At 42.0% G+C, this 26,758-nt stretch overlaps 1 protein-coding gene across 1 annotated transcript in view; it reads left to right on the forward strand.

Moving 5' to 3' along the window:
• The window catches only part of CACNA1D (calcium voltage-gated channel subunit alpha1 D), a 515,670-nt gene that overhangs the window by 384,481 nt on the left and 104,431 nt on the right, over nt 1–26,758 (forward strand). Inside the window, exons 10-18 of the mRNA XM_007937239.2 lie at nt 10,979–11,066; nt 11,319–11,378; nt 12,460–12,486; nt 15,706–15,866; nt 16,883–17,108; nt 17,242–17,449; nt 20,732–20,852; nt 25,524–25,638; nt 26,157–26,226. Coding sequence (XP_007935430.1) covers nt 10,979–11,066; nt 11,319–11,378; nt 12,460–12,486; nt 15,706–15,866; nt 16,883–17,108; nt 17,242–17,449; nt 20,732–20,852; nt 25,524–25,638; nt 26,157–26,226 — 1,076 coding nt within the window. The remainder of the gene's footprint in view (nt 1–10,978; nt 11,067–11,318; nt 11,379–12,459; nt 12,487–15,705; nt 15,867–16,882; nt 17,109–17,241; nt 17,450–20,731; nt 20,853–25,523; nt 25,639–26,156; nt 26,227–26,758) is intronic.

Below are 26,758 nucleotides of genomic sequence, written 5' to 3' on the forward strand. Positions count from 1 at the left end.
GGTGCCTCAGGCACTACACTACCAGAGCTCCCATAACTTGAAAATTGGAAACATTCAATTAAAAATTGTAGAACAAATAGCAGTTCCAGTGGCACATGGTAAACATGCGTCTAGGCCAGTGGCCCTCTTTGGAGAGGCTGCTGGAGGTGCTGCAGGGAGGAGGGCAGGGGTGTCAGCTTCAGAGCTGGTGGCTGGTGACCATCTCCATGGGGTCGTATTGGAAATGATTGTTTGCCCTGTGTAGTTTACAAAGGCAGTTTCTTATCTGTCATCGCTATAAGCCTCCCTCAAAGTGCTGATGAGAGATGGATTTAGGGATTGTTGCCTTACCATTGATTTTAAAAGGAGCAGAAATGCCAGCCAAGTTCGGGGATTGCCAACTCAGGGTTTTTATTTTTCTTAAGTATATTTTAATTATAAAAGTAATACTTGCTTGCTCACTGTAAACAATTCATATAATACCAAAGTACATAAAGAAAGGACTATAATTCCTCCACCTTCTTGGAGGGAACCAGACTTATTAGCAGTTTTGGACATATTCTTTCTCATTCTATGTACGTAAGAACATATGATTTTGCACAAACAGTGTGCATATAGGGTTCCCACCATAATTATGATCAACTAGCACAGGTGGCTCTGCAATTTACATTTTTTATTTAACTATGTACAATGGACATCTTTACAAATTTTTAACTACATTTTGGCTATATGCGATCAATCGCCATGATTAAAAAAAATAATGTAGCACATGGACTTCTTTCTATCAGTTGTCACAGTTGTGGGTTTACACTGTTTGTGTGATTGTCTGATTAATGCCTTCCTCTGCCACAAGCTCCATGGGGGCAGGAACAGGGTCTGTTTCTGCTCTCCATTGTGTCTCTGATACCTAGTACAGTGTTTGTCACACATCTGGGCACTGATTGACTATTGAATAAAAAACTATAGAATAATAATATCTAACATTTATTAAAGGCTTTCTATGTGTTAGATATAGATCTAAGAGTCATAGATGCATTTATTATTCACCATACATCTCTGTGAGACAGAACTTGATAGGTGAGGAAACTAAAGCACAAAGAGGTTAAGTAGCTTCCCAAGGCGATGTGACTGTTAAATGGCAAAGCTGGGAGTTGATGCAGGTTCTGCCAAAGTCTGCACATTCCCTACCATGCTATAATGCCTCCCTACAAGTGCACACACCTGTCTCTGTGCACTTATGTTCCAGTAGGACAAGTTACAAGAAAGCATTTTGCTGGATTGAAGAGGATGCCCATTTTAGAGATGCAAGTGCCACACAGTGAAACTAGTTTACAATCTCATCAGCAGTGTGTTGCCAATACTCATTTCCCCTCATCCCTGCCAATCACAGCATTCCTTCTGCTGCCCCACACTGCCTCTGTAGTTCTCGTCCTACCTGTAGTGTGTAGCCTCTACTCCAAAGACTAGTCAGCTTGGACTGATCATGGACTCACAGAGCTCTAAGAGGTTTAGAGAAGACCCTCATGTTGCTTCTAACCTAGTTGCTGGAAAGTTGGAGTATAATAATAGTTGACATGTGTTGTGTGTATGTGGACACTTTGGCTTCCAAAGCTGGGCATGCAACTTCTATTATCTTATATATCTCTTGAAACAACCCTATGAAGTATATGTCCAACTATTATTAACATCTTACAGGTGAGGAAAGTAAAGTTTGGTGAAGTTTGGTAACCTGTCTGTCGAAGGTCAGCCAGGCAGTAAGTGAATTAGAATCTGATCCGTCAGAGTCCAGAGCCCACCATGTTAATAACGTCCACCTGCCTACCCACGTTTTTCACTTAACCACATGCAGCTAAATGGCTAGAATCACAGTTAGTAGCCATGGTTGTTGACTCTGCCTAAAATACCTTTCCCTCAATCTCTTCTTTAATGGAAGGCTGTCACTGAAAATTTTTGTCTAGGGTGGATCAGTTGGTTGGTTATTTAGGACAGGTTTTTTAAGAGAGGCATTTTATATAATAGCTATAGAAATTGTACTTCCCTTTACCACTCAGGTCCTGAATTGTAGGTTTCTACTTAGGAGGAGGGCAGTTTCCAGTTTGTATACCAGAGCCTGTTCATCTCACAGCCTTTTGGGTTCACACTGGGACTTGGGCTGCACCTAGCCCACTGAATGTGCCTTGCTTGGTTCCTTTGTTTTGCATTGCTCTTGCTGCCCTCTGCTGTATCATAATGAAATTGCCTGTGTTCAACCTGAAGGAGTTACATTGGCGGACTTGCTAAAAGAGGATAAGAAGAAAAGGAAGTTTTGCTGCTTTCACCAGCGCAGGGCTAAAGATCACGGTAATTGACTGAGATTGAGCTTTCTCTTCAGAAAAGTCTTTTCAGAAGATCTCTGATGCCTTTTCCTTACACATAGGCATCGTGTGTAATGCATGTGCCAGTGTGATGTGCCTGCTAAGATGCCTATATTTTAATTGCTTGATTTCTTTGAAACTTGACCATGTTGTTTTCTCCTTGTCTTTCCCCAAAATGTGTGTCTTTATCAAGCAACATTGCTTTCTCCTTTTTTGAATGGTACCTTTTAAAGAAGCATATGAACCAGCTCAGAAAATTTATTTGATTCAAGCACGAATATTCTTAGACAGGAAGACAGAGTTTTTAAACACTCTTCCCCAAACGATCCTTTTTTAAAATCTAAATTGTTTATAAATTCCAATAATATTATTTGATTGATTTTTTTTCTTTCCAGGTTACATTTTTCAAATGGCCTCTTGGTCTTCTGGTCTTTGGCTGGTTTGCCCAGGACAATGCTAAAGCTAGTAATGACAGTTCCAAGAATGAAGTTAAAAATATACTTCTGCGATGCAAAGATTTTGGGGCAGTTGTCTTTGAGTGGACTGAAGAAAGGGCTGATATAAGTTTTGATATCCTGTTTTGAGATATCCTACTTAATACCCTACAAATTTTCAAAAGCCCAGCAAGCATCAGTCTGCTATAGTGATGACCTTTATTAACCCATGGAAAAAAACTATGCTCTAAAATAATGGTAACCATAGTCCCTGTCAGAAACTTTGGGTTTAGCAGCCCTTCCCTGTTGAAGTCACCATTGTGATTCAGCAGCAGCTCAGAGCTTTGCCTGTGCACACTGGCACAGGCGACCTAGTTACTGCCACCAAGATCAGCCCTGATTGGACGCCTCTGCAGGGAGATTCTATCTGAGAGATTCAAATTGCAGTGACAGAAAGCCAACTACTAAGAGATTAGAGTAGACATGGTGCACTATTTTCTCTGAAATGACCTTTGCCACCTGTGGTAATGCTGAGCCTCAGGGGTTATAAGAATTGGGCTTGGACAATCCACAGATGATCTGACTGAGGGTTGTATTAGGACCTAGTCTCATCAGAAGGCCTGAGCTGAACAGGGAGAGAGTGTGCCAGGTATAAGCCCTTGTCATTCAGAGAGGACAGCATTACCCTTAGAGGAAGAGGAGGAACTTGCCTGAAATTGGGCAGCATTAGGAAAACAGATGGAAATAACCTATTTAGCCTTAGTGTTTACAGAGGTTTTATGGAGACTGGACTTGATGCAGTTCCTGAAGGGCTCTGCAAAAAGAGTGGGCTTCAGCTCATTAGGAAATACTGTCATGGACAGTATATCTGTTTTTAAAGACTGACTTAATGTAGTTCTGGGTGAGGAATATAATATAACCATAGGAAGATGAGTGGTTCCTGTCCCCAGAAGAGAAGAGATCCATCCTCAGGCACATAGATGCTCACCTACTGATTGGGGCTTGGGGCTTGTGACTTTTTAAGGATTCTTACATGTTTATTAGATCTGCAGGGGGAGGAAGCAGCCTAATATTTTCAGGAGACCTTATTTTGAGAGGAGATGACCTTTTATTGACTGAAATACCCAGTGACTCTTTGGAAGGACCTTGCTGGCAAGGAGTGGGACAGGGACCCTTGTTTGGATGCTGTACTACCTATGTCATTGGGTCATAACAAATAGTTAATGGCCAAGTGTAATTCTTATTTTAGACCTAGAAACCTTGGTCTGGCCTTGACCCATATATTCAAGAACACTGTTGCCTCTTTATAGCAGCTAGAGTCTATTGCTCTTTTTTGGCCAAATGTATCATTAATAACACATGAAAATTCCTTCAGAGAATATAGGGGGTCCTTTTGGATTTGGTAGGCATATTATATCATAACGCTGCTCATGCTTGAGAAGCTCTGGTGGCATAGTGCCTAAGGCATTAGACTGCTAACCAGAAGGCTGGAGGTTCAAACCCATCAGCCGCTCCTCGAAAGGAAGGTTGGGCAATCTACTTCTGTAGTGATACCGCCTTGGAAACCCAGGGAGGGGTCGCTATGAGTCAGATCGGACTCGATGGCAGTGTGTTTGGTGTTTTTTTTTGTTTTGTTTTGTTTTTTGGCTCATGCTTGTCATGAAAATAAGATAAAAACACAAAACCTTGCTTTAAAATTCCCTTCCCCTCTGAAAGCAGCCATGACTGTACGACTGCTCATTTGTCTATCTCCCACCTCCACCCCTTTGAAAGAAAGGAGTGAGAAGCTTTAGGCTGCTGAGGTATGGAGGCAAATGCAAAAAGAAATTACTGAGTCTAAGAAAGCCTGTTCTGTGGAGAAGAACAGAGGAGTGAGACTCAGAGACACCCAGAACATCTGTGAACAAGGCTGTTGATGTGACCATTTCCAGAAGGAGGCTGGGGAGCCTTTGAGCTCAGTTTGGCATGTAGCAGGCCTTCCCTTTGGACTCCCTTGACTTGAACACTTGAGTCTTCTGTGGCTGGCTGAGACGTCTCAGGAGCTTCTCCTGGGCTGTGCTCCATTCTCTAGGAACAAGTCTGCCTGGAGGTGACTAAAATCAGTTTTCCTGGGCAGGCTGCTGGACTTCTGGTGAGCCCTCCTAAGGGATGACAGGCAGGAACTTCACAATACTTCTTGTCCCCTGCTTTCCTTCCAGAGCTGGGGGAACACAAGAGAAACCCCCTTGATGGTGGCAGTAAAACCAGGAAGCTTGTGGGTGTTTCCTTTTTACTGTCATTATAACAGGTCAGAGGTGAATGGCTCTTAAGAGATGATATTGCCTAACAGCTCATTTTACAGATCAGGTAACTAAGCCCAGGGAGAAAAGGAGACTTAATCCCTGTATCACCTGATGAGGACCAGACTTTCCTGACATCTCCATTTCTTTTAGCAGCTTTGACCTCATTAGCCTCCATCATTGAATGAAGTTGGTCTGGCTTTTTCATATGCCTAGTGATGGAAATCATTTCTAGGTTGCCTACTTGGACCCACACACAGACTCATTTACTTATTTACTCTGTGTGTGTGTGTGTGGGTGTGTGTATGTATAGATTTCCCTCTCAGTTTACAGTCCAGGTGTATTCAGTTGAATAGTGAATATGATAGAGTAGCTAGAGAAATCTTTGTACATTGTTGAAAATCTGTTAGTTGTTGTGCTGGCCTGAGAAACAAGTGTAACTCCCTGGTTAATTTTGTGTGGCATTGCCCATGATGGCATCCTGGACCAGTCCAGATCTTAGAAAGAATGTGATCTTCCAACTATGTGTGTTCCAACTGGGGGTCCAGCCCAGACCTTGGTACCTCTTGTCTACAGTCTTAGGATGTACTGGGCCACTGACTGACAAGAGCACCCAGGATCTCTTCTCAGCACACCCACACTCTAAGCCTAAGGGTCTACCCTGGAGCTCTCCCCAGAGATCCTAATGCTTAGAATAGATTCCAAAGCACAGGCCCTGAATGTCCCCAGATTTTCAGCAGGAAATGTGCAGTGGAAGTCAGTATCTCATTATAGAGAACAGTCTTGTCCTAATGTCTTATCTCACCCAGATTCACTGAAAATAGTTTTCAAATTTCTAACATGAAACTTCCCAACAAAACCCTCAGGTTTCCTGGAATGTGGTAGGGACAGGATTTATGGCTTTGTCCCCATCTCACTTCTACAGGAGGAACTGGTACCTGCAGGTGACACAGTAATTCTGAGGTGTCTGCCTGTGCCCCTAACGAAGCCTAGCCACTTGTCAGCAAATAACAGTGGATCCCAGTAGTCACCCTCCATGGGGCAGTCATGATACCTTGGCAGCCAGCTAGGAGAATGGCACATGCCCTGTAATTTACCCACAGATTTATTTTTGTGGGCTTTTATAACTCTTCCTCTTTGGAGTTTTATAAATTCTCAGTAGTCACCATAGCAGCTTGATTTTGTACTTTCCCTAGTTACTGGGCTGATCTCCTGGAAGTGGTCTGGCTATGCCAGTTTCCATGGGTTAATAAAGATCATCAGTATAGCAGACTGATGCTTGCTGGGCTTTTGGAACTTTTTAATTTGTGGGGTATTAAGTAGAATTTCCCAAAAAACACAGGGACAGTGGAGCATAGAGGAAGGAATGCTGGGTAGAAATCAGGAGAGCTGGGTTTTCATCTCAGCTTTGTTACCTCTGAGCTGTGTATCTTGGGGCAAGTCATTCAGTTCTCTCATCTGTGAAATCACAGTTATTCCTATAAGTTCAGAAGTCCCTTCTAGTTCTAGCAGCCAATGGGTCTGTGCGTCTCCTGTCTTGATTTTTAAAAACATAGATGAGATCCTATTGGGGTTAAGTGAAGTGAAACTCATGTCATTGCATTAACATTAAACAAAAAGAAAAGAAAGGCCTAGTGCAACTGAAGGGTGAGATGTTGAAATGTACATACAAGCTCTTTGGTTATGTCTACTGGGCCTGTTTTTTTATTTTTTTATTTTTTTTTTTTTTTTTCTGTAGTGTTGGAGAAGGAAGTACTGTCTCATGGCAGAGAGGGAGAGTCTGGAGCAGATAGAGAGGCTGTCAAGGCCCCAGTTAGAACTTGGTTCCTCTACTCAGATTTAGAGACTGGACCAAGGTCCATTCCTGGGATGGAATGAGGTCACCATGTTCTAGCACGATCTCTGTCCCCTGCTCCCCCTTGCCCTTTCACGCCACCTCCTCAGCCCTGGCAGCATCATTCTGGAATAGATTTATTTATTACATGTCTATAGCTTTGTAGGTATCAAATAATTATAATAGAGAAGTTGCTATCCCCAGAACAAATGGAATTAGATAATAGTAACACAGCTTAAGACAGAAAAGATTTATCCCAGAATGGTGGCCAAAGCTGACTTAGAAGTGTGGATTACTGATATTAGATGCTTCTGTGTGGTAGTAGTAGTTTTCTGGGCCAAGCAACACTGGATTTAAACCCTACAGGGAGGGTTGCCTTTCTTCCAGGAGCTCCAGAAGAGCATAGTAAGAGTTAGCATTTAGCTTCACTTATCACCCAGCACTGTGAACCCAGCGTACTACGTGGCTTCTTTCATTTTTTTCTGGCAACAGCCTCCTGAAGTAATTACTCCCATTTTACAGATGAGGAAAGGGAGGCTTGGAAAGGTTAGGTTGTTTTCCCAGAGGTGCAATGCTAGTTAGTGGCAAATATGTGATAAAACTTAAGTCTGGCTCCCTTGAGAGCCTGTCTTAGCCAGCACCCCACCCCACCTGAAGCAGGGAGTTAGCTCAGAGAGCAGGCATATTCCTCCCCTCCGGTGCAGTCCTCAAATTGTCCCACACAGCTGTCTACCTCTCTTAGCTGCTGTTTGGGGAGGTCAGTTTTATTGCTTATCTTTTGCTGCACTTAGTCTAGGGAACAACTCATATATATGATTCACTCATAGTTGGCACAGAGCAAGAAATGCAAAATGATGTCCCCCTTTTCTCATAGGCCAAACCAGAAAAAACAAACTCATTGCCATCAAGTTGATTCAGACTCATAGTGACTCCCATTGGGTTCCCAAGGTGGTAAAGCTTTATGCAAGTAGATTGCCCCATCTTCCTTCTGTGGGGCAGCTGATGGCTTTGAACCACTGACTTTGTGATTAGCAGACAAATGCCTTATCCACTATGCCACCAGAGCTGCTTTACTCATAGGCAGTATGTCATTTATCTGTTTCAATCAGATGGTTTGAGAAACACCCTAGGAATGAAATGCAGCATCTGTGCTGCTATCAGCATGAGATGTGGCCACAGAGACTTAGTTTGTTCAGGAGATGTTTGTTCTTTTGGAAGTAGTGACTAATGTTTCTGTATGATTAGTATTAAAACTGGGAGCTCTTGTAGCGTAGTGCCTAAGGCACTTGACTGCTAACCAGAAGGCTAGCAGTTCAAACCCACCAGCCACCCCTCAGAAGGAAGGTTGGGCAATCTACTTCCGTAGTGATACTGCCTCAGAAACCCAAGGAGGGATCGCTATGAGTTGGGTCCAATTCGACGGCAAATAACAACAGTATTAGAACTTTAAAATATTAAATTGTCAGAGGGGGAAATATGACCCTCAAGATTGTGGAGTTAGTGCCACCATTTTATGTACATGAGTCTGAGGGGCGAGTTGGAATAGAAGCAAAGCTGGTGGGTTCCCCTGACAGTTCTCCCCCCACATCATTCTGCCCTCAACTTCTGATTGCCTTAGTAATTGTAAAGCCACAGAGAAAAAATTTTTTAAAAAGAGATGACTCTCCAGTTTAAAATGAATGCTGATAGTCACTCGTTACCATAGCTACAGACCTGCACTGCCCACTATGTCAACCACTAGCCACATGTGGCTCTAGAGTACTTGAAATGTAGGCATTCCAACTGAGGAAGTAAGGAATTTTTTTTAATTCGTTCAAATTCAAATTAAAACTGATAGTCAATTTAATTAGTGGGAAGCTTTTAAGGTTATTTGGAGTAATTTGAATATGTGGATATAGTGTTTCAGCTGTAAATTTCATGACGTCTAAATATAGATCAAGTATTTCCAATGAAAATTTAGCATTTAAGTTGAGATGTGTTGTGTCAGATACACACTGGAATTTGAAGATTTAGTGTGGAAAAAAAAAATAAATAAACTGTGAAATGTTTCCTTAATGATTTTTATACTGATTACATGTTGGAATTGAGTTAAGTAAAAAATATTAAAATTGAAAAAAGAAAAGAAGATGACTCATGGTCATATATCTAAAGGGTCTCCTGCTGTGATTTTCTCTGACTTGGGTCTTAACAAAAGAGTGACCTGTGCTAGAAACTGCCTAACAGTGAACTTCGTAAGAGATCTGCAGTCTTTTATTCTCGCTGCTGAGGTTGGTGCATGGAGCAGCTTCTTCTGAGTGTGTATGTGTGTGTATCTCTTAATCGAGTTAAAGGGCTTTCCAGGGTTGGATTGTGGGATTTTGCTGATTTGTTGTTTGTTTCTGTTTTTTGCATGGAGTGGTGAAAAAGTGAATCAAAGTTTGATGTTGGTTTTTATTTTTTACTTAACTAAGAAAGAAAGGGTTACACTATGAGAATACCAGTAGTATACTGTGATTCCATAATATGATTCCCTTTTGTCCTTTGCTCTTGAAAGCTTTGCCTAAATTTTCCTGGACATGGCTTTTGCTCCCAGCCAGGCAGGCTCACTCAGTTCCTTGAATGTTCATGAAGGGAAAGGGATAGATCTTCTTTGGTGCCTTCAGGGAAGTTGCTTTTTGGGTATCTTGGTTCCTTGAATCACATTCAGTCTTCATCCTTGTCATTAACTTTATTACATCTGTCACCTGAGCAGCGTCAGCAACCATGCAGCTGTGTATATGGAGTTGGTTGGTCCTGGCACCTGTTCCCTCTGAGCCTAGCCTTGGGCTTGGGATTTTTACCATAGCACTTCCGCTCCCACCACAAGTTTCTTGCAGATAAAACATGAGGCCTCTTTGCTAAGAAGAGCCATATAGGCAGAGCCACATGGGGAAGGTCTTCCTGTGGACACCTTATATAACAACAGTCACTACAATTCAAAATTATGCACCAGGAGAAAAAAAAAATCAGGTGTTTGGGTGACTTTCCCACATTTTGATCCTTGGTGACTTCTCCCAACCCTAGAACAAAATTAGTCATTCCTGACTCTATGCTTCTGTAATATCTTACCCAGACCCTCTTTTCACAGGCACAGGTAATTGGAATCTGTTGGAGGATTGCCTCTCCCGTGTACTCCAGAGTAGGATTATTACCTTGTTCATCTTTGTGTCCACTGATTCTGTCCAAGAGATTCCAATTACCTACCTCCTTCACTGCCTGGTCTCAAGCATTTGTTTGTCATGTTAATAGAGGTGAATAAAATGGATGAGAAAAAAAGTGCCCACATGTCACATAGAGGTTCTGGATGGGTCTCTGGGCCTCTGGACACTAGTGAATGCATTTCTACATTCCCTTCACTTCTCCTGCTCAAGATGCTGCTGTGGAGGAGTGAGATATGTCCACATATCCTGGTGGCACTGGGACCACAGTCAACTCTGCCCTCTGGTAGCTGAATTGGGAAGAAACCATCCTTAGACCTTTCCCTTTCTCTTACCCCTAAGACTATATTTCCTGGTGTTTTTATGCCAGCTTCTTTGGTGAGAGCCTTCTTCCTATTGGGTTAACACCCTCAGCAGAACTTAGACATCAGATAAATTAGCTAAAAATGAGTAGAGTTCTTAGATTTTTCAAAAAGACTTTGTGCATGATATTTTCATGTACCACTCCCTGTCCCCCATCCACAATGCCTCTTCTCCTTCAAATAGGAATTTATTTATAAATGATATAAATTTTTCAATGTAATCTGGAAATCAGGAACATTAACTGGTGCTAGGGACAATGGCAGGATTCAGTTTGGTCCCTAGGCTTCTTGGGAAGTGTTTGGAGGGATAGAATTTTCTTCTGAAGGAAGACTCCTTGGGCTTCCTTGGCAGATGTCAAGAAAGCAGAGACCCTGCTGCAGTGGAGATGCCTGACTTCTCTTCACATCTTTCTGCTGGCCACGCCCTTGAGGGGCTCTTCATCACGCCCCCCACCCCCAGGTTCCCAGAGAGGCTGCCTCGTGGCAGAGATCTGCCTCTGTCCTGCTCCCAGGTGCCAGCGTCTCCACGCACTGTCTAAAGCGTTTCCTTCTCCCCACAGCTAGCATGCCCACCAGTGAGACTGAGTCTGTGAACACAGAGAACGTAAGTGGTGAAGGCGAGAATCAAGGCTGCTGTGGAAGTTTCTGGTGAGTGTGGAGGCCATTTGCCTTCATTTCTCTTTATATCTCCTAGAGAAGCAAACAAGGAGTTACCCAGTCTTTCACGGGGAGTGCCAGGGCCATAGCCTTCAGTGCAAGAGGGGAGGGTGGGCTCACCCTGGACTCCTCAGGACTCTTTCTCTTATCTCAAGCCATTCCAGGCACGCCAGCATTTCACATGCCTTTACCTCCTGCTGAAGAACATGCCGTTTAATCCAGTCATTCCACTGTGTTCGTTAGGTGCTGGTGGAAAAGAAGAGGTGCGGCCAAGGCTGGGCCCTCTGGGTGTCAGCGGTGGGGGTAAAAGGCCTGATTGTCCTTAAAGTGTGGTTTTGGCATCAGTGCTTTGGAGGAAAAGCTTGTATGGCAGAGCTGCTGACTAGAATGTGCTACGCATTTAAGTTTTTCTTTACTCATGGAATTTTCCTAACCTCATACATCGTGGCTGGATAATGAGACCCTGTCCTCCTCTGCTCACCGCACTTCTCCTTTGGAGCACTGCACCGCTCTGTCCTAACATGGAGAACACCATCACATTAACACCCATTAGTTTTTTTCTAGATAGTTGAGGCTGAGCAGTGAGTGGCCCAACAGCATGGAATGAGCCTAATACTGCCTGCTTTGGGGGCGCCTTGGTGCAGTTTTATTTATTTATTGCTTCTTGCTGGCATCCTTTAAGTCTTACCTCAGAGGCATAGTTTGCAAGAGAGTTTGATCATCTTCCTGGCAGAGTTTCACAATTAAAAAAAAAAAAAAAAAGTATCATAGGCAGAATGCTCAACAGTTTACAGAGTGATTTTGCCTCTCTTCTCTCTCCTGCTCATCCTTCCCAACAACTTCATGAAGTAGTGAGGAATCCAATTTTCTTCCTCATTTTACAGATGAGAACACTGAGGCTTAAAAAGGTGTGCTGCTTGTCCATGGTCAGCCAATTGGTGAATGGCAGAGCTAGGATTTTAGCCAGGCTCTCCTCACTCCTAGTTTAGTGCACCTTTTTGTTAGTGGTAACAGAGGCTGTGGTTGAGATGAGTGGCTGTGGTAGAGATGAGGCCAGAAACCCTGCTGGTTTTAGTTTGGGGAATATGGGGTAGGGGAGAAGAACCCCTGGCATCACCTTCTGTTGTTGCCAGTGCCTCCAGGGAGTCTTGGTGAAAGCCTTCTCTTGTCTGAGTCCACTAGGGCGCTCAGCTTGGCCCTCCTGGCACTGGCAGCACCTTGCCTTCTGCTCTACTCTTAACCCAGCTGGCTTGCTGCAGTAACCAGGGATGCTAAGTATGGGCTTCTGTGCATGGCTTCTGTGATATCTCAGCTGACATTGGGGGAGATTATGCTCTAGCCTTCCTAATGAGAATTTTATTCTTTTTTTTTTTTTTCCTTTCAGTCAAGCCATCTCAAAATCCAAACTCAGGTCAGTATCATCTTTCTACCCGCCCCCCCCCTTTTTTTTTTCCTTTTTTTAATCTGGTGTATTGTATTGTTCCCATCTAACTTCCGAATTTTACAAGGAATTGCTCTAGACTTGATTTTTATTGTACAAGGTCATGAATTGATATCAAAGATCAATCTGTCCATTAACCATTAAGTACCTGTCTTAGATGAGAAGTATATTAGATGTTGAAGACTTTCTCCAGATCCACAAAATGAAATAGCAAACAATTTTCTGCCTACTGATCAATCCTTCATTTTCCCTCCCAAAGTAATTTCTCCAAGAGAGAGATTTTCTGTCACTTTCTGCTTAATAGGCACTCTGGTGGTACCATGGTTAAAGCATTTGGCTGCTAACCCAAATGTCAGTGGTTTGAACCTACCAGCCGCTCTGCAGGAGAAAGATGAGGCAGTCTTCTTCCATAAAGATTTACTGCTTCGGAAACCGTATGGGGTGGTTCTACTCTGTCTTAAAGGGTTTCTATGAGTTGAAATTGACTCATTGGCAGTGGGTTTTGGTTTGGTTTTTCCTAAATAGCTTTCCATAGACAGGGATTCAAGAGATCTTTCTTGGGTGCTGGTGATGTTTTGGTTCTTTGTCTGAGTGTTGATTACATGTTCAGCTGGAAAAATCTCATTGAGCCATCTGTCTGTGACTTGGGTACTTTCCCACATAAATACAGTTTTTCAGTTAAAAACAACATTTTACTATTATATGTAAAATTTACTATTATATGTAAAAATTATCCAAAGGTGATAACGTCTTGAAAACCCAAGGAGGGGTCACTGTGGGTCAGGGCTGACTTGATGGCAAAATAACAACAATAACAGGTGCTCCACGGGAGATTACAGCCTGGAAAACCCTATGGAGAAGTTTGACTTTTTCACAAGGGGGTTGCTCTAGGCCAAAATCAATTTAGTAATATTTTAAAAATATTTTAAAAGTATTTAAATACACAGATTTAAAAAGTATATATTTGCAGAGCACATATTTAATAAAGGACTGGTATCCAAGATATATAAAGAATGTTGTTGTTGTTGTTATGTGCTGTCGAGTTGGACCTGACACATAGCGATTGCTCCTTGGGTTTTCGAGGTGGTTATCACTACGAAAGTAGATTGCTTAACTTTCCTTCCGAGGAGTGGCTGGTGGGTTTGAACCACAAGCCTTCTGGTTAGCAGTCAAATGCTTTAGGTACTACGCTATCAGAGCTCCTCTATAAAGAGTAGAGTCAGCAATAAGGAAACAATGCAATTAAAAAATGAGCAAAAGATTTGAAAAGGTACATCACCAAAGAAGAGATGTGGATGGCAAGTGAGCACATGGGTTACATGTGAGCGTTTTAAGATGCTCAGTATCCTTAGTCATTAGGAAAACGCTAATTAAAATAACAGTTAACTACCATGACAAGCCTGTCAGAGTGGACCAAAATTTTAAAAATCTGGCAATACCAAATTTTGACAATGATTCAGTATATCAGGAAATCATGTATCTTCTTTGTGGAAAAGTAAAACAATACAGCCATTTTCAAAAACATTCTGGCAGGTTCTTACAAAGTTAAACATATATTTACCATATGACCCTCCAGTCCCAAATCTAAAGTATTGACCTAAGAGAAATGAAGACAGATCCCCTACACAAAAATATTCTACATGAATGTGCATAGCAGATTTATTCATAATAGCCCAAACTGGAAATAACCCCAATTCTCATCAAATGGTGAATGAGTAAACAAGTTGTGGGATATCCTTGTGATGGTGAACTACTGCCGTGCACTGAAAAGGAGCACCTATTGACGCACATAATGATATGGATGCATCTCAAAAGTACTTTTGCTGAGTGAAAGGAGCTAGTCTCTCAAAAGGCTACATATCATTTTGTTCATGTGATATTCTTGAGGAAGCAAAATAAGGGACAGAAAATACATCAGTACTTGTCTGGGACTGGGGCTGGGGAGAATTAATCAATTATAAACTTTTCTGATTGGTGGAAATATTCTATATCATGATTGTTGTGGGGGTTATGAACTATCTACCTTAAGATCATAAATATCACTAGATGGTAATTGTATCTCAATAAACCTGACTTAAAAAACAAACAAAAAACCCTTCCATGACTCTTTGTTGCCAGAGTGCATATAAATCCTTCGTAATTTCTCCCCTTTCGTGCCCTCTGGCCTCACCTTTTGACACCCTCCCTTACTACCTATTTTGTGGCTGTACTGGACTGATCTCATGTTTCAAATATATCTCATATATATATATATATATATATATATATATATATCTCACACATCCTTGTGGCAGGGAGCATTTTCCACAGGGAGACAGGCTAAGAGAGTATTTTCCCTAATTACAAACAGGGACTGGAAGTAGGTGGAGGACGTGCTACTTGTCTGTTTGGCTCAGCTCATTTTATTTTTATGAAAACACGACTCAATATTGGCTCTTCCCTAAAGGTATATTTTGAGCATCACTACTTAGAAAGGGCACATATGACTCAGTATTAAGACTCATGCCCTACTCAGCCTTGACAACTTTGCCAGGATACGAAGGAACCTCAGAGATTGAAGAAAGGATTAAAAGATACCCTAAAAAGGAAACTGTGGTTTTGAAGCACTTTGCTGCCGAATTAATTCTGTGTGGTGATCAAGATGTTGGGACAGATGTATATAATAAGCTAAATGGCTCTTTGCACTGATAACTCAGACACATCTATGTACCATATGGTGGGTATATGAATTGCATATGTGCAGTTTTGTATCTGCATGGAAATCAATGAATTTCTAGATTTTATAACCCATTGAAGGTTGCATATCACAGTTCTTGAGTTATCTAAAACCATAGAAAATAAACTGTTAGAATGATCAAGTTAAGATGATTGTTGTTATGTGCCACCGAGTCGGACTTGACTCATAGCGACCCCTCCTTGGGTTTCTGAGGCAGTATCACTACGGAAGTAGATTGCTCAACCTCCCTTCTGAGGGCAATTTAAGAGTATACTTTTAAAAGTTTTGTCTTTAAGACCAATATCTTTTTTATTACGAGGTTCATTTCTATGCTTTTCTCTTCTCTTCTTCCTGCATCCTGACCCCAATTTGGACCTCCAAAGTGTGAAAGCCAGTTTATTTTTCAGTAACATTTATAGGGCACTCAGATACTATATCTGTCATCCAGAAAGTAACGTTTGCTTCCCTTTCAGCCGACGCTGGCGTCGCTGGAATCGATTCAATCGAAGAAGATGTAGGGCTGCTGTGAAGTCTGTCACGTTTTACTGGCTGGTTATTGTCCTGGTGTTTCTCAACACTTTAACCATTTCCTCTGAGCACTACAACCAGCCTGACTGGTTGACGCAGATCCAAGGTACAAGCAGAAGCTGTTCTCTTTTTGTTCTGAATTAGAGATTCCTAAGGCTGTCCACCTGCAGTTTAGTCTTATCTGAGCAATGTTTAAAAAAACTATAGGAACATTTCAAGTGAGAAATTGAAACTTGAAAGGTGGTAGGATCCATCTAAACACAGGTGGCTGTCCTCTCTGTGCACCTGGAGTGGAGTAGAATCTTTGCCATGTGGTGAAGCCCCCTTGAAACTAATTAACACCAAACAATCTCATTGTCTTATCCCTGTGACAGTCTGAAATCAAGGAGTCTTGGAGTTACAAGAAACCTCACGTCCCACCAAAGGCTGATTCTCCCCCTGTAGTATTTTTGACAAGTGGTTGTTGTTCGTTAGCAATGGAGTAGAAGGGAGCGTGGCCCCTGACACAGCCCATTCTGCATTTGACAGTTTGGAGTGACTGAGAATTCCTTCCTTTCATCGAGTCAGATTTGCTTGTATCTGACTTTCCAGCCTGCTTGGTGATATTTTCTGTTGTTAGACATGATACTGATAAGTGACTGCTTCTTATCTCATGGTGCTATGAGCATGTCTAGGCAGGCCTTTTTTGTATATGATTGATATAAAAAACAGCACGATGGTCTAAATGTGGAATCATAGACTTTTAGGGCTAGAAAGCTTCAGAAATTATATAATAAACTGTCCCTACCCATTTTATTGGAATCCACTCGATAGCAACCAACACCAACAACCCCATTTCATACTCAGTGATCTGAGTCCAAGAGATGCAGATTGACTTCTTCAGAATCACACATCTAGGTAGTGGTGGAGAACCTGGCAGACCAAGTGACCGTAAGCATTAGTGCCGCACTTTTACCCAGGCCTAAGATGCTGTAGTGGGTGCAACAGCAAAGGGAGGGGCAGAGGTCCTAGAAGAGATGGTGTTTTTTGCAGGGACTTGTGGGGAGAGGGGTGCAAGAAGGAGAGAGAAGTCGGAGCATCCACAATGAGATCCCAAGGACATGTATCCTGTTGTCTTTTCAGATATCGCTAACAAAGTCCTCTTGGCTCTGTTCACCTGTGAGATGCTGGTAAAAATGTACAGCTTGGGTCTCCAGGCATATTTCGTCTCTCTTTTCAATCGATTTGATTGCTTCGTGGTGTGTGGTGGAATTACCGAAACAATCTTAGTGGAACTGGAAATCATGTCTCCCCTGGGAATCTCTGTGTTTCGGTGTGTGCGCCTCTTAAGAATTTTCAAAGTGACCAGGTAAGGAAATGTATCTCTCGCTGCAGGTGTTTCTCAATATGAGGTGGTGACCAGTTCCATCCCCTGGCCTTGCGATGTTCTGCTTGGTCTCACATAGGGTGGTCCATGCTCAAGCCCTTGTCTTGACTTACAGGCACTGGACTTCCCTCAGCAACTTAGTGGCATCCTTGTTAAACTCCATGAAGTCCATCGCTTCACTGCTGCTTCTGCTCTTTCTCTTCATCATCATCTTCTCCTTACTTGGAATGCAGCTCTTTGGTGGCAAGTTTAATTTTGATGAAACGCAAACCAAGCGGAGCACCTTTGACAATTTCCCTCAAGCACTTTTGACGGTATTCCAGGTGAGCCTGCCCTTCTCCCTCACTCCGAAAAACACATCATGAGCAGCACCTAACACAGCCTTGCCTCCTTGTCTGTTCACAACTCACTAAGAAGACATGATGACTTTACGTTAATAATCTCTGCCTTAATGATACTGTGGTAAATTGTGTGCCATTTGAGTCATTGGTTTTAGCATCATGTTCCAGCTATCTATGTTATGTGATTTCATTAAATTATCTCTTTTCCTGTATTTTTAAGTCCACATGATACATTCCAAAGCAATAAACTGAAAACCTCTTGTTTGATTCTGTGAGACTTATGAGGTTTTTCTGGGATGAACTCTCAAATCCTTTCCTTAGCTAATTTCTAATTGAAAGCAAGTTTTGTAATCTCAGTGATAGCTGATTTATGTAAAGAAGTGAATCCCAAAGCCCTAAAACTTTGGTATGTAGTCAGAGAAGTTGGGATAATCAAAGAGCTGTGACAGCCTTCGGCCCCCCTTTTGTCCTCCCTCTTGTGATATAACAAGGACACACACACATTCTGAGAACGTCTGTGCTGTTGGGACCTTTGCTGGCACTGGGCTGAGAAAGGAGTGATAGTGTGTCAGCGATACATAGATGGCTATGCCACACACAGCAGCATTATGCTCTCCACCTCACCACTCTAAGCTTACTCACTGCCGTTGGGTCAAATCCAACTCATAGTGACCCCTCCTTGGGTTTCCGAGGCAGTAGCACTATGAAAGTAGATTGCCCAACCTTCCTTCCGAGGAGTGGCTGGTGGGTTTGAACTGCCAGCCTTCTGGTTAGTAGTCAAACACCTTAGGCACTACACTACTAGAGCTCCCAAGCTTAGATGTTGTAAACCTTCTCTATGTATGCTATGAGCTGAACCCCTTGACAGATGAGTTCAAAAGATGCATCTGCCCTCATTGCTTTTCACATGCAATGTCAGTGAGCATCAGAACTGCCAGAGAGACAGGATGGCATTAGGGGAGGGACCATGGACATTGAGTGTCCATGGGGGCTCTTCCTGTACTTACTTCTATGATCTTGGACACGTCATTTATCTTTTTCTGCAAAAATGAGAGACTAGAGGGTATGGTCTCTAGGATTCTTTCCCACTTAGTGAGGTATATGGAATTACTGTCAATGCTGTGGGTCATGTTTTTAGTTTTTTAATTATTCTTAAGGTTTGGGCACTAAACACTTGTTTCTTTTTCTTTTCTTTTCTTTTTTTTTTTTTTTTTTTTTTTTTGGTCTGATTTCTTCCAGTGAAATCTCCCCCACTCTTTCTGTAATCCATGCATACAGTACAAAATTTAAAGGTTACAAAAAGATATAAAGAGATAAGTCTCCCTCCCACCCAACCTCTAATTTCCTCTTCTAGGAGGCAACCCCCATCAGTTCCTTTTGTATTTTTTGATATATATTTGCTCAGAGATACAAATCCATCTGTCTGTCTCTGTCTGCCTGCCTGCCTGCCTGTCTACCTACACCTAACCAGCCACCCACCTACCTACATACTACCTGCAGGTGAATGTACCCGCACAGTAGTCACTCTATATACTGTTTTCCATCTTCCTTTTACCACTTCAAGTGTCCTTAAGAGCCCTCCTTATTGGTCTATAAAAGTTTGACAACTCCTTTTAAAGGCTGCATAAATTCTGTGGTGTGAATGTGCCACAATTTGTAACCAGTCTCCTGTTGGTAAAATATTTAGTTTGCATCCAGTCTTGTGCTTATAGAAAGGGTGCTGCAGTAGGTGACCTTGAAGGTACATCATGTGGCACTCGTGTGAGACTAGATCTGTAGGGTAAATTCCTGGGAATAGAAGTGCTGGTTTAAAGGGTAGGTCCATTTGAAACTTTGATGCCATTGCCAAGGTACTTTCTTAAGGTTGTGTTAATTTATACTCACTCTACCAGCCATATGGAAGCTCTGTGGCCTCACTCCCTTTCTCCTACAGTGAATTTTTAAACTTTTTGATTGTTGTCTGTCTGATAGGTGAAAATGCCACCTCATTATCGTTTTAATTGGTATTTCTCTTATCATGAGTGAAGTTAAATGTGTTTTCATGTGGCTTAGAGCCATTTATAATTTCTTTGCTGTGACTTGTTTTATCTTTTCAAGTCATTTGCTCATTTTCTTGTTTGGTTGTGATCCACGACAGTTTAAAATTTTAAAATATCTAGTCCAGATAGAGGGAGCTCTCATATCATAGTGCCTAATGCATTTGACTGCTAACCAGAAGTCTGGCAGTTCAAACCCACCAGCCACTCCTTGGAAAGAAAATTGGGCAATCTATTTCCGTAGAGATACTGCCTCAGAAACTCAAAGGGGGTCACTATGAGTCAAACTGACTTGAAAACGATACAGTAGCTATCTTCTCTGGAAAATAACATTAAAATATTGTTATACATGCTCATTTGGGTTTTTTTTTTCATGTAAATTGAATTATCAAGTGTCATCAGTGAAGATTACAGGTGGTAGCAGCATCTACTCAGGAAGAGGCTTATAAACATACATGAGACAGTTTGAATTCCCTGCTTCTAAAGTGTTGGATAAAATTCTCTGTTTACACAGTTCATTGACTTTGTGGAATATTATGTAGCAGTTAAAAAGAATTAGATGAACTAACTGACATAGGTCTGGTTGTGCAACAGTGAAGCACTCAGCTGCTAACAAAAAGGCTGGCAGTGCAAATCCAGCCTGTGACTGCCTGGGAGAAAAACCTGGCAGTCTGCTCCTGTAAAGTTACAGCCAAGAAGACCCTATGGGCCAGCTCTACTCTGTCACGTGGGGGTCACTGAGACAAACGTCACCCTGAAGGCACCCAACAACAGCGGACATACATAGGGTCTCCAGAGTAAATTTTCAGAGGAAAAGAAGGTGCAGAAAAATTTCTATGGTATGATATATTTTATGTTTAAAAAACCAGAGAAGATACTGTCTGTTTTCCTTGGGTGTGTATACATGTATATAAGTGCATAGACAAAGGTCTGGAGAAAGACATACCAATAGCATACTTTCTCAGGTGGGGACAAAATGGGCTGGAGGTGTAGTTAGAAGGCACTTACATGTTACATGTAATGCTTTATTTTTTCACCAGAAGAGTTAACTCATGTATTTGTATAATTAAAAGTAATGTTTGGAAAACTCTGTGGAATTACAGATGAATTTGTTCAGTGCAAAATGGACTGTGAAAGGCAACTTAAACCAGATTTAGGCCAGAGCTCTGGGAAAGCAACTGTGAACGGTGAATCTGCCTGCTCAGTGATACCAGTTTTGGCTTCTTAGATTCTGACAGGTGAAGACTGGAATGCTGTGATGTATGATGGGATTATGGCGTATGGAGGCCCGTCGTCTTCAGGAATGATCGTCTGCATCTACTTTATCATCCTCTTCATTTGTGGTAACTGTATCCTTCAAACTGACCAAGGTTTTGTTGTTGTTGTGTCGTTTTGTTTTTCTCTCTCTGAATTTCCCTGTGCTGGTGGTGGTGGCAGCAGTCAGGGTAAGGAGGTGAATGCCCTTAATCTTGTTAGCTCTGTATGTGCTTTTCTTCACTGTTGTTGGAGGGACAATAGCGTGTAAGCAGAAATCCAGTTAGGTTTTTTTTTCACTCCATTTCTTTCTTCTTAAAACTTTTTAGTGTGATTTGGGTGGAAGTTTGTAGAGAAAATTGGTTTTCCATTCAACAATTCATACACATTTTGTTTGTGACATTGGTTGCAGTCTGCACAATGTAACAGTGCTCTTCGCTCTTCCTCCCTGTGTTTACCATTTCCATTCATCCTTCTTTCCTATCCCTTCCTGCCTTCCGACCTTTATCCCTGGGCAGATCCCTTTTGAGCTTGAATAGTTGATTGTTGTAATGCATTACATTAATGTTGATTAATGTAATTCCTGGCATTATTGTTCATCTTGCAGGCCTGTCTGTTGTTTGGCTGAAAGTTGAGCCAGGTGGGTGAGTTCAGTTCCAGGACCGAAGAGTGTCTAAGGGCCATAGTCTCCGAGGTTCCAGCAGTCTCTATGATACCAGTAAACCTAGTTTCTTTCTTTTCTTCTCCTTTCTTTTTAATGCTTTTGAGTTTTGTTCTACATTTTTCTCCCACTAGATCCAGGACCTCCAATTGTGATCCCTTTCAGAGTGGTCAGCAGTGGTAGCCAGGCACCATCTAGTTCTTCCAGTCTCAGGGTGAGAACAGCTGGGGTTCACACGGTCCATCAGTCCTTTGGACTAATTGCTTCCATGTGTCTTTGGTTTTCTTCACTCTTCTTGTTCTGGATGGAGAGAGACACCAATAGTTGCACCTTAGATGGCCACCCATAAGCTTTTAAGACCCTGATCATTACTACCAAAGTAGGATGTAGAACGTTGTCTTTGTGCACTGTTATGCCAATTGACTTTTCATGTCCTCCAAGACTATGGTCCTGAGCCTCCAGGCACAGAGACTCATTCCCTTGAGGTGTTTGGGTATGGCTAAGGAGTTTTCATAACTGAAAGCTGATAAGTGAGAGCAAGTCTGGGGAAGGAACATGAGGCAGCTCATGCGCTGGAACTAGTGGTCATCCAGCCTCTTGTGTGGGCCCAAGGCATGGTCTACGGCAAACCAGATTATCTGTTCCCCATGAGAGATTAAGGGCACATCTATGTGTCCTTAAGACCCTTCATATCTGACAGGTGCCATCCTTGGTGGAGTAACCTAAGTAACCCTGAAACTAATTTTGCTTTGATGGCCTATATGTCTTTGGGGGTCAAGTGTCTATCAGCTAGCTACCATATCATGCTGAGTAACTATTCCCTGACTTATTTTCCCTACCAAGTTGTTGTTGTTATGTGCCATTGAGTCGTCTCTGACTCACAGCAACCTTATGTACAACAGAACTGTACATTGCCTGGTCCTATGCCAGCCTCACAATCCCTTCTATACCTGATCCCATCGCTGCAGCCACTGTGTCAGTCCATCTTGTTGAGGGCCTTCTCATCTTTTATTGACCCTCCACTTTACCATGCCTGACATCCTTCTCCAGACAACGGTCCCTTCTGACAACATGACCAAAGTAGGTGAGACAAAGTCTGGCCATTCTCGCCTCCAAGGAGCATTCCTGCTGCTCTTCTTCCAGGACAGATTTGTTAGTTCTTTTAGCAGTCCCTGCTACTTTCAGTATTCTTTGCCAACACCACAGCTCAAAAGCATCAACTCTTTTTTGTTCTGTCTTATTCATTGTCCAGCTCTCAGATGCATATGAGGTAATTGAAAATACCATGGCTTGGGTTAGGCACACTTTAGTCTTCAAGGAGACATCTTTGCTCTTCAGCACTTGAGAGAGGTCTTCTGCAGCATATTTGCCCAATGCAATACGTCATCTGATGTCTTGACTGCTGCTTTCATTGGTGTTGATTGTACAACCAAGTAATATGAAGTCTTTGGCAACTTCAGTCTTTTCTCCATTTATCATGATGCTGCTTATTGGTCCAGTTGTGAGGATTTTTGTTTTCTTTATATTGAGGTGTAATCCATACTGCAGACTGTAGTCTTCGATCTTCATCATTAAGTCTTCAAGTCATCCTCACTTTCAGCAAGCAAAGTTGTGTCATCTGCATATCACAGGTTGTTAATGAGTTTTCCTCGGATCCTGATGTCTTCACCCTCCCATTTTAAAGAGTCCTAATCTGGATTCTTCTAAAAGAGTCCCAGATTTTATAGCTATTTTTCTCCTTAATCTTCTCTTCCTTGTTAATGAGCCTTCTTCAATGAGGAAACTATAGTGCAAACCTGTCCTGATTTTCCACCAGGGTAGTGATGTATGCTGAAAGTATTCTGTGGAAACTCCTATGCCAACATATGTAAATCCTATGAGTCCTTTGACTCAGCTCTCATGCTCCCTCCTCCAGAGAGCCCCTCTGCCCTGTTTCCTGCCCAGACATGAGCTCTCCTCTGGCCTTGAGGTCCCATCAGACTTTATGCATACATCTCTTACCATGTGTAGGTTCTTGCATTTATTGGAGTTTGGGATAGATGCTTCTCTGTCTCCCTAACTAGATAATAAGCTTCTTGACTCAGGAATCTAATCTTTTTCACATCACTCATGGCTTATAGTACAGGATCTTGTACATAGTCTGCCTTTGGTAAGTGTGTGTTAATTGAATGGGTCGGTATTTCTTTTTTTGTTGTTCTCCACAGGATTCATTCTTTTGAACAAGCAACATACTGGACTTTAGTCTGTAGAGAACTATTCTGTTGCTACTGTCTACCTTGTCATATGTTGCTTTTCCTTTGGTGTGCACCACTCTGAAATGCTTGAGTAGTTGTTAGTTTGCTGCATCTTCTAAATTGAATGAACACTCCTTTGGTGTTGGGACTCCAGTCGATTGTGTTTGCTCCTATCTCCATTGCAGTAGCTGGCACATCAGAGGTGCTTAGTAGCTCTCTTTGAATGAATTCCAGAGAGCACAGCATTATTTAGGAGAGTCTGGATGGTGTCTCTAAATGCAGGTGATGGGCATTTGTTCATCTTAGAAGCCATCCATTACAAGTTTGTAAGATTTTCCAGTAATTTATCACTGTGCAGTAGAGTTTTGTGTCGTCACATGGCGAGAGATGTAATTATTTCTTCATTGAGATCATTGATGGCAGTACTCAATAAAGTTAGTCTCAGCACTAGTTTCTGAGATCACAATTACCCCATGTTCCTCCAGAGGAGTTTCATGTTACTGAGCCACTTCCCAGCCCAGGAAAAATTGCTTCCCTAGGCTCATTGTAGCTCCCTTTAAAAAATAGTGTAGCGTATCAAAGGTGTTTGAAAGTCTAAATATAATTCTCCCACATTTTTATCCTCTTTAAAGACTTAAATAGATTTGTCAAGTATGACATTCACTCTCAAATGTCTCATCATCAGTCTTCCATTAGGTTATGCTTGTTTATGTGTTCAGTAACCCCACCTGAGACTTCAGATTACACAGGCCATGTGGAACAGTGGCATGACTTGGGGCCCCTCGGCTCCTGGCAGCCTCACATGCAGGTAGCACTACATCCTCCAGAGAGAAGCCTTAAGGAAGGGGGCCCATCCTGACTTACTGCCATCTGATCCCTGCACTTCTCTAAAGTGTGCTAAACTCCCAACGAGTCAGAAACAGGCATCTTTTGATCTGAGCACTTTGCTCAGAATACTACTTTTTTTAAAAAAAAACCATTCAAGGAAACCATACATACATCTTTATAATAAGAGCTAAAAACCTGATAACCAACTGTTCAGTCACCTAACTTTTTGCTATTTGCACAAATCAAATTCAACCACCACAGTCAAAGATTTAGTCCCAGAGAGAATATTCAAAAGAAGAGTCCAGCATTATCAGGCAGTAAGTCAAGCTGTTATAGTCATTCATCAAATGAATGAGTTCTCTGTAGACTCTGAAGGCCACTTAAAACAAGAAACTCTCAGTTTGTCCTGTGCAATGGGATCATCATTTAGATAATGTGCAGCTTTGACAGGGGTCTGTTCTGAGAGGTAGCACTTCCCTGGATGTATATGTCAAGCAGTGCTTGTTTTAAAAGAAAACACACAACTCACTTTTTAATTACACCTTGTTTATGGTATGGATAGTTCTAAACTATATGTATCTTAGCTATTCACACATGTATGTATGTAAATGCATATGCATACACACGAAGGGGAACGTGGAATGTTTGTAGCTATTCAAGGGTTTCCAAGGTGGTAAATCTTTACAGAAGTAGATTGCCCAACCTTCCTTCCAAGGAGTGGCTGTTGGGTTTGAACCATCAACCTTCTGGTTAGCTGTCAAATGCCTTAGACACTACACCATCAGAGCTCCTTATTCAAGGGCTTAGTGAATCTTAATTTCACTCCTTACAAACTGTTTTCTGCAAGTTCTAGTTTTCTTGCGTGGGGGAGGGGGGAAACAGTTTCCCATAGCTGTGATTGTCAGGTTTTACCAAGTGAAAAGCTAGTGACAGCCACTTGCTACCAGCGCCTCCCAGAATGCAGAGGGCTGTGGCATTGGCATTGTTGGCCATAATGCAGCTGCATTGGGAAATGTGTTGTACCCTTAAAAATTTCAAATTAGATATTCTACTGAATGTCTTCTTGGCCATCGCTGTTGACAATTTGGCTGATGCTGAAAGTCTGAACACTGCTCAGAAGGAGGAAGCTGAAGAAAAAGAAAGGAAAAAGATTGCCAGGTAATCCATTTTCACCTGAGGTGCTTGCTGATGGGCTGTCCTTGGTAAGGGAGCCTAGCCATAGGTAAGGCTAGCCTATTTTTGGTGGAGTAACTCATTCTTTAATAGCTGCAGCCCCCATGTTTCTGCTTTGCAATGCTTCTGGGGACCATGTTGGGCAGCCCAGAAAGGATGGAATCTTGAACAGAAGCCAGGCCACTGGCTCTCATTCCCTCAGATCTGAGAGTGGGAGTGTACATCCCCATGCCTAAAGAAATGCTGCAGTTAATTTTGGCATCATAAAATAAATGATGCATTCAATGCTGATTAGCTCTTGGATGAGAATTTTAATAAGATGATCTGTGTAATGAATCCAATGCATTGAGATTAACAGGAAGCTCTGAGTTTGGGCTGTGCTGTTAGTGTTGTTTTCAATTAAGTTCTGTCCTTCATTGGGGCACTGTTAATTCAGAGTCTTGATTAGCATTTTTATACAGATCAGTGTAGTTACTTGGTTCTTTGTGTTCTTTTCTCTGTAGAAAAGAGAGCCTAGAAAACAAAAAGAACAACAAACCGGAAGTCAACCAGATAGCCAATAGTGACAACAAGGTATTTATCCTAAAATACTTCTCCCTCTTTTGATTCTAAATGATTCAGTCCAGCCAGTATCTCCACAAATGTTTAATTTGCACTGTGAATGTGTCCTGTGTGGTACTTGGTTGTGAGAGATGGAACACCATGGAGACAAGTCCTGAAGGATTATGATTGAATTAGACAGTTAATATTTCACTGGAGAAACAGTATGCTAAACACTTGACTGATTTGATGACTTATTTTTTCTTTATTGGAATTGTGTGGTCAGGATGTTATTAGCATCTTCTGGTGGGGATTAAACCAGAAATTATTAGTAGCTGTCTGGTCCCAGAGGTGAATTCAGAATCAGGTGGCTAGGTGGCCTTAGGACTGTACTATCAAACTTTATACCATCTAGATTTCTCATTTACATGCTCATTGAATCAATGGCTGCTGTAAGTCAGGCACTGAGGATTCAGGAATGAACAAGACTGCCAAGGCCCCTGCCTTCATGGAGCTTACAGTCTCATAAGAAGACAGGAAACTGAAATGCAGTTATCATACAGTG

The sequence above is a fragment of the Orycteropus afer genome, unplaced genomic scaffold, assembly GCF_000298275.1.
Source record: "Orycteropus afer afer isolate SDZICR_OR568_19922 unplaced genomic scaffold, OryAfe1.0 scaffold00041, whole genome shotgun sequence".
Lineage (NCBI taxonomy): Eukaryota > Metazoa > Chordata > Mammalia > Tubulidentata > Orycteropodidae > Orycteropus > Orycteropus afer.